Here is an 8,380-nt window from a genome sequence, read left to right as displayed (position 1 = left end):
AGCGGCGCACGGGTGCCTAGGCCAGCCGGGAGGGGCGGGACCCCGGGACGCTCCACCCTGGGCTGCAGATCGTGCCCCCCCCCCTCCACCCCCGCCCCGGGACTGTCCCTTTAAGAGCGGGGCGGGCTGGAGCTCGCGGCGCTGCGGGGTGCAGTCCCACCCCCGGCCCCTCCAGCCCGGGTAAGAGCCGCGCGGGGCCCCGCTGCCTGCCTGCGGCCACGTGGGGCTAAGGGGAGCCCGCGGGCTGCTCCCCCTGCGCCCGGGGCGGGGACCGGCCGCTCCGCGCCGCCTCCCAACTTCCACCAAGTGCGCGGGGCGGCGGAAGCGGGGCTCGCGGCGGCCCCGGAGCAGGAGCCCGCTCCGCTGCCCCGGGCGGAGGCGGGGTGAAGTGGGGCGGCGTTAACCCCCGATCCCCGCAGCCTGGCCGGGCCGCTCGGGGTACAAGGGCCCAGTTGTCGGCCGCTTGGCGTGTCCTGAGTCCGCGGAGCAGATGGGGCCCCGTCCCCTCCCGCCCTGCTGTGGCTGAGCGGGTTGAGTTGTCCTTTCCCTCTCCCAGCAGCCCGCGTCCCCCCCAGCGCTGGGTGCTGCTCCCTCAAGAGCCCATCGCTGCAGCTTCTGGGCTTGCCGGGGTGTTCCCCACAGCGCTATGGGGCTAAACTCCCCATGGCTCGGGACCCTGCCTAGGGGAGGCAGCCCAGTGGGTAGCGCACTAGACTGGGGCTCCGGAGAGCCACATTCTATTCCTGGCTCTGCCAGTGGCCTGCCCGATGATCTTGGGCAAGCTGCTTCCTTCCCTGTGCCTCACTTTCCCCTTCTGTAAAATGAGGCTGGGGGTACTGCCCTCCTTTGAAATTTAGGGCTTAACATTAACACCTGGGTAGCTGCTAGCAAAGCAGAATGACTAATTGCATTTTGGTTTCAAATCGCACTGGTATATCAGTGGTTTTCAACCTGTGGTCCATGCAACTCGGTGTGGGGGCTGCAAACTGTCTAAAATTTCGAACATGGTCTGCACTTCCTTTTGTAGGGGTTTGCAAATAAAAAAAAGGTTGAAAACCAGTAGTATAGATGACCACACAAGGTGAAGGGGGCAATGGAGAATTTATCCCACATTGGCCTTTCCCTCTTCTCCCATAATGCAGAAGGCTGTGTGTGCTTCCCCCAGGGCACTCCCCATCCCAGCTAGTGCATAAATGTGATGTGATTTTTTTTTTCATTACATCACTGCATAGTTACATTACAAGTTTTGTTCCTTAGTCCTTGTGCTGATGTGAGCCAACCCGCCTCTGCTTTCTCCTCTCTGCAATTTCATCCTGTTGCTCCTAATTACACAACAGTCAGTATGGCCTATTGGATCAAGTGCTGGCCTAGGAACCAAGGTCTCCTGACTTTGCCCTTGGCCTGCTGGGTGACCTTGGGCAAGTTGCTTTGTCTCTCTATGCCTTTGTTTCCCCGTCTATAAAATGGGAATAATGATACTGACCTCCTTTGTAAGGCACTTCGAGACTTGCTGATGAAAGGTGCTATAGAAGAACTAGGTATTCTTATCCTAAGCAAGCCTTCTCCTTTGATTACACCCTTTAAATTCCTGGAGATGACTCTGTTTTCTGGCTAGATGGAGGAAATGCGCCAAGGTGGCTGTTCCACCTTATTGCTATACCTAGCACATAGCTGATCTACCGCTGCTAGCAGCAAAGATCTCCAATGGCCGGTGATGAGATGCTAGATGGGGAGGGCTCTGAGTTACTACAGAGAATTCTTTCTCAGATGTCTGGCTGGTGGGCCTTGCCCACGTGCTCAGGGCCTAACTGATCACCATATTTTGGGGGCAGGAAGGAATTTTCCCCTGTGTCAGATTGGCAGAGATCCTGCGGGGGCTTCACCTTCCTCTGCAGCATGGGGCACAGTCATTTGCTGGTTTAAATTAGTGTAAATGGTGGATTCTCTGTAACTTAAAGTCTTCTAAATCATGATTTGAGGACTTCAGTAACTCAGCCGGAGTTCAGGGGTCTATTATAGGAGTGGGCGGGTGAGGTTCTGGGGCCTGTGATGTGCAGGAGGTCAGACAAGATGATCATGATGGTCCCTTCTGGCCTCAAAGTCTATACCAACTGCCCATAAAATCTTTAGTGACATACTGTATGTACAATCCCCATGCATCTTGTTATGGTCGGAAGATGCTGTTTACAAGCTTCTTCTAGCTAGGCTGTGCAGGGGCAGTAGGGTTTCACTGTGTGCTCATGTTCCCTTTTAGAGCCTCCTTTCTCGTCTTCACGGCTGCCTTGTGATGCTGCCAGTGCCTGCCTGCCTGGCAAGTCAAAACATGCTCCGGCCCCAGTGGACTAACAGCAGAAGATGGCAGAGCTGCCGGAGGTTGGGGCGGCTTTGGGGGAGGGCAGTTTGGTGACTGCCGCACTTGAGGGCTGCCGCCTTGCAGGCAACAGGCTGAACCTGGATGTGTACCCCGACGGCTGTCACCAGTTCCTCAAGCTGTTTGAGAAACGAAGGGAAGAGGTGGCCCAGGTGGAATTCCTGCGGCTGAACTGCAACGAGGCCCTCATAGACTCCACGCTGGGTAGCCTTCCTGTCCTGAAGTGCCTGAAGTCGCTGGTGCTCAAAGGTAAGACACGGAGAAGCATCCCTGCCCATTTGTCCAGGCTTGGCTCTTTCTCTCTGCTCCTACAGGATGGATGCGCTTTATGGTTTCCATTGTGCACTAGAGCTCCTTGCAGCGGCTTTGGGTCTGTTAGCCTTATGGGGAGCAGCAAGCAGATTGAGCAAAATCCAGCGGAGGGGCTGTTATTACCATCCTTTGTTTCCACAGCTGCTGGGGACCAATTTCCTCACCTGATTCAGTCTGACAGGTGCAGCCTTTTATTTGAATATCACTTGAATGGAGACTGGGTTAGATCTTCAGTTGTGGAGAATCTGAAATAATTTTTGGTGATTATTTCCCCCCCTCATGAGACATAACGATTCCTTTTACTGCATTTCGTTCTGGTGTAGCTTTCTGAACAGACCGTCATCCTGTGCCCTGCAGTACAGGCTGGGAACATGGTTTGAGAATGAACAGCAAAGAAGCCAACTTATCAGGAGCACAAAAAGTATTGGAGTGGATATGCCTAAGGCTTGCAGTCTGTGGCATGATGACATTCAATAAATACCTGTTGACCATTGTATTGCTTCTTTGGCTTCCTAGTTTTTGTATGCTAGGAGGCTGTGAATACGAATGATGTGTTTTTAGTTATCTTGGAAAAATGTTGAACCACCCAGTCTTCTGTGGGGAGCTGTGTGTGCACGTTAGGGAAGAAGGATGGTCCAATGGTTAGGACACTAACCTGGGAGTCAGGAGACTTGGTTCATTTCCCCTGCTCCACCAGAATGTGACCTTAGGCAAATATCTCTGGCCCAGAACCACAAAGGTGTTTGAAATCAAGGGAAGTCAGAAGTCTAAATATCTTTGTGGATCTGGGCCTCAGTTCCCCCATCTGTAGAATGGGCACATTAATACTTCCCTACCTCCATAGAGTTATGCTGTGAAGTGCTCAGATACTCTGAGTATCCTGAAGTGGGAAAAACTTGATTCACTAAGAATTCCGTATTTAAGCCCTACCATTTGCTAATCCAGGGTTTCTCAAATATTAATCTTTCTTCTATTGTACAACAAAAAAATCCAGTGGTCTCCTCTAATGTAAGCATTTAAAATTGCACTGCAGGAGGGTGGTGAGTAGGAGGAAGGGAGGATACTGGTACATTTAAGGAAGTGTGAGTTTAGATCATGTGGCTGCCACATTTTTTTTCCCCACATAGGTCACTTGCCCTGGTAGTCTCAAGCAAGCCAGAAATCCTTTGAATGTGCTTGATTTATTATTTGGAGCCAGACTTGCCCTTAAATACCTGAGCACGCCTCCCATCAAACCTAGACTTGTCAAAGTCAGAGATGGGGAAAGCTATTAGACCATGCAGTCCCCCTCCCTGCCAGTGTGGGTTATTACTGATGTGCTTCTGTCCAGGCTAGTTTTAAAAGTCCCAAGCAGTGAAGCTTCTATCCTTTCCCTTGGGGAAACTGTGCCACAGCCAAATATGCCTCCCTCTCAGGGAAATTTCCCCATCTTCAGCTAAAATTGCCTCTTCCATAAGTGCATCCTGTAATTCCTAGTTCTCCCTTCTCCCACTGTGTACCAGAGAAATCTCTCCTCTCCTCCTCAGCTGTTAACGCACCAAAGTTTTAGGTGTCAGAGGTCCAGGGGTCAGACTGGAATGAAAAAAAGATGAGACTGTGCTAAAACAGACCCCTCGTACATACGTCCCGCTCCACAGAACCACACACAATACAGAGCCCTCCACAGTTGATACAGCTGATTTTACGGATGGAGAAACTGAGACACGGGGAGGTGAAGTCATACAGGTGATTCACCCAGTGACGGTGCTGGGACTAGAACCCAGGTCTCCTGAACCACACTTTAGTGCACTAGCCATTAGGCCATGCTATACACCTTACTCTTATAATCTGCGTGCATGCACCAATCCCTCCAGCCTCGTGTTAACATTGTCTGAATTTCCAGTTTGCCATGCTGTTGATTTAAGAGGGAGCTGTGCGTGCCTATCTGAGGCTAGCTTAGCAGAATCCATGTAACATGGACTCCTTTTTCTCTGCTTTTCCTTGCCCCCAGGTGGGCATGCCAAGGATGAATTCGGTGCTTGTCAACAGGGTTCCCTGACAACCTTGCCACAAGATTTTAGGAATCTACTATGTCTCACACATCTGGATCTCAGCTTTAATAGCTTCTCCAGGTTGCCCAGCTGCGTCACTGACCTTGCCAGCCTCCGTGTACTCTTGGTGTGCCACAACAGCCTGGTGGGGCTGCCTGAAGACTTCGGCCGGCTCAGTAAACTGACTTTCTTCTCTGCCATGAAAAACCAGCTCCGGGATCTGCCACGGAGCATCGGGGAGCTGGCAGCGCTGCAGAGACTGGACCTGTCTGAAAACGCCCTGGAATCGCTTCCCGACGAGATCGGGAGTCTGTATAACTGCCTGGAGCTGGATCTCTCAGGGAATCAATTGGTGGGCGTCCCTGGCTCCCTTGGTAAGAGGTGCACCCAGAGAAAGAGAATGAGAATGAAAGAGAAGAGTCCCTAGCTTCTGGCATGGAATGGGTGGGTTTTAGGGGGTCTTTGAACAGGAAGGCATGTAAAACCTAAATGGGATTTAGGTGTCTGTCACTGCCCCCCTTACTTCATCACCCCCAAGCAGGGCTGTGGATTGGGAGGTATCTCTTGCACGACTTGCTAGGAGCAGGATGTTGTCTATATAGGGCCCCATCAATTTAGTCAGTAAGCAAACCGGGCACTTTGAAGATTCAGAAGACTCTGGGCCAGATCCTGAGTTGTTACAAATCAGGATAATGCCATTGCCTTCAAACTGACATAAACCAGCTGAGGATCCAGCCCTTTGGCTGGCTGGGGCACTGGCTCCTGACAGGATCCCAGCATCTCTGCAGTTGCTGATGTGAGGCAATGCACTGAGGGCTAATGAGGATGATGGGTTGTTCTGTTTTAAATGACCTCTGCGTTGAGTCCAGACCAATCCAGAGAGCCGTTCAGTGCTGGACTCTCAGATCTCAAACCTGTATTCTGAATGGGGCTATTTCCACAGCTTTGATTTCTGTATTACTATGCTCAGGTTTCTGCCATGGTCGTTATATTGCCGTAGCATGTTGTAGCCCCAGGCATGGACTGGAATCCCATTGTGCTAGGCACTGTACAAACAGAACAAAAGGACAGTCCCTGTCCCAAAGAACTTACTGCTCTCCCAACCTGCTAATTCTCTGAACCCACAATCTTTGTGCCCCCCTCATGATTTAAATATAGCCATGATTTGTGTGTGTTTAGTGGTCTGGTGCAGGCAGGCTGGGGTGGCGCTCTGGGTGCTTGCTAAGGGGAATTGGGGATGTATGTGTATGGTGGTTAGAATCACTACTCGTGTATTTACTGAGGGGGGGGCAATTTTTCTTCTTGTTCTAACTTGCAGCCAATTTGCGATCTCTGCAGCAGCTGCGTCTTCACAGCAATCTCCTGGTGACTGTCCCTGCATCCCTCGCCAGCCTCCCCAACTTGTCCAGGCTTGACTTGCAGAACAACAGGCTACGCTCCATCCCCCCCGAGATCCAGAGCTCTCCCTTCGTGCACCTGCGGGGCAATCCTTTAGGAGAACCTGAGATCCCCCTGCAATCTGGTAATTACGTCTCATTGGCTTGACTGCGTCTCAGACAGCTGCTCCCAGGCTCTAGCAAGTGTCACAAGCTGGTGTGTGAATGTGATTGTTGGAGATGAGGGGGAGAAAATGGGTCATTATTGGTATGGCATCATTACAGGTGTATTTTGCACTGCACGGGCACATGGAAGAGTGAGCCCCTCGCCCAAAGAGTTTACAATCCACATTTGATGTGGGCTTAATTGCACTAGAGGGTGTGTAAGGGAGAGGACGGCTATCCAGAAGTTCCTACAGTTCTAAGGTGTGTTTTAAAAAAAAAAAAACAAAAAAAAACCTCTGGAGATGCTTTTGCTCAGCCTGATCATTGGAAAGGTCTTGCTGGCGATGCAGAGGTGGGGCTGTGGGGGAGTCAGTGGGCAAAAGGAAGTCGGCCTCTTGGGAAAGTCCTCAGACTGCAAGCAAAAAGATCCCAAAAAGGCACCTGCTATTTAGATCATAAAGAGGCAGAGGTAGGGAAGAGTCAGCGATGACAGTACAGCCAGGGCAGTAGCTGCCAAGTGCAGGAAAAAAGATGCATCAAAAGTTCACTGACCTCTGTCTGTCCTCCCATGGAACCCGATCCAAAGCCCATGGGGGGGGATATGGAAAATCTCTCACGGACTTCACTGGAATTTGGATCCAGCCTGTTATGAGCACAGTGTTGCAAGAGGAATGCTCCTTTATCACCTGCACCCCTCAAATCAATGGAATGTCTGCCTCCAGTCTGCCTGCTACCCACCCCTGTTCACGTCTCTTCTTCTGATTCACTGCAGATGAATCCAGCTCAGGAGAGCTAGGAAGAGTGTTCCTTGTACCCAGTGATGACAGGTATTTCACGCAGTGTCTTTATTGTTTTTGTTACTATTTATTATTTTGTATTGCAGTAGCACCTAAATGCCCCAGTCAAGATTAGGGTCTCGTTGTGCTAGGTGCTGTATATACACATTATTAGGGGTAGTCTCTGCCCCAAATTGTTTTCAGTCCCAATAGACAAGTCATAGTTTTGCTCCATTACATGCAGGGAGTTTGTCTTGCCAGTTACAAGACACAGGAAAGCAAAAGTTTAATGGCGTGTGATGTCATTGGAAGACAAGGTGGGTGAGGTAATATCTTTTATTGGACCAGTGTCTGTGAGTGAGAGCGACAAGCTTTCACGCTACACAGAGCTCTTCCTCAGGTCTGGGGAGTGTCACAGCTCCATACAAGATGGAACAGAGAGTTTTTTGGCAAAAGTAGTTAGCGCATATTCTAAGGGACCAGTCAAGTTGAAGTGGCCCATTAACGCCCCTATAGTCATAGGCTAAAAAGGGGGGTTAGTGCATTACAGATTAAGTTGATCCAATAAAAGATATGCCCTCATCCACTTTGTCTCTCTGATATCCTGGGACCCACACAGCTACAGCAACACTGTAAACACCAATGCGAGTCATTGCAAGATGTCATTCATACATTGCTTCGTTTTCAAAAGCTTTACTGTGACCCCCGACGGCTGCAAAGTCATCCTGGCCTGCGGCATCCAGTTTTACTTCCCCCCGGGTGCTGCCACCTCCTCAGTAACAATCCATTTCCAAACGCTCTCGCCTGACCCACGGTGGGTGAAACTGAGGCACCATGACATCCTGCTGAGTGAAGTCCTGGAGCTGTGGCCTCACGGGGTTGAGTTCCAGCAGGTAAGCGCACGTGAGGGGCAGGACGGGGCTGGGCAGAACTCTGTTATAGCCCATCGTGGGTCTATATGTGCAAATATGACTGGCCAGAAAATCCTTGTTTGTGGCCTGAAAGGATCATGTCTTGGGGCTGTGTGCTGACTGCTGGGATCCCTGAACCACACATCCCTGCTTGCAAATAGCCCTGGGGATCAAACTTGAAAGGGATTCTCAGCACCAGGGCAAATCCCCAAAAGGGCAGTGTTTTCTCCCCTGGCAGTACGCTGTCCCCACACCTTCCCCATCCCTTCTGCCACGATGCAGGCTGTTCTCTGAATGAGAACCTCCTCCCTCCCAGCTTGTGAACTCCTCCTAGGGGGAGAGCCAGCCCCTGGGGGTGACCTCCGTCTGCCAGAAACAGGACTCGTGCCCCATTAATGGACGCTTACATGAGTAGCCCGGTGAAGCCAGTCATGGCCAA

General features: G+C 51.2%; 1 protein-coding gene across 1 annotated transcript in view; it reads left to right on the top strand.

Moving 5' to 3' along the window:
• Window positions 1-8,380, top strand: part of PIDD1 (p53-induced death domain protein 1) — a 33,520-nt gene continuing 25,140 nt past the window's right edge. Inside the window, exons 1-6 of the mRNA XM_048854774.2 lie at window positions 1-180; window positions 2,255-2,620; window positions 4,674-5,087; window positions 6,032-6,235; window positions 7,027-7,081; window positions 7,722-7,923. Of these exons, the coding sequence (XP_048710731.1) occupies window positions 2,356-2,620; window positions 4,674-5,087; window positions 6,032-6,235; window positions 7,027-7,081; window positions 7,722-7,923 (1,140 nt within the window). The 5' untranslated portion in view covers window positions 1-180; window positions 2,255-2,355. The remainder of the gene's footprint in view (window positions 181-2,254; window positions 2,621-4,673; window positions 5,088-6,031; window positions 6,236-7,026; window positions 7,082-7,721; window positions 7,924-8,380) is intronic.

The sequence above is a fragment of the Caretta caretta genome, chromosome 6, assembly GCF_965140235.1.
Source record: "Caretta caretta isolate rCarCar2 chromosome 6, rCarCar1.hap1, whole genome shotgun sequence".
Lineage (NCBI taxonomy): Eukaryota > Metazoa > Chordata > Testudines > Cheloniidae > Caretta > Caretta caretta.
This window is presented reverse-complemented; position numbering and strand designations above follow the sequence as displayed.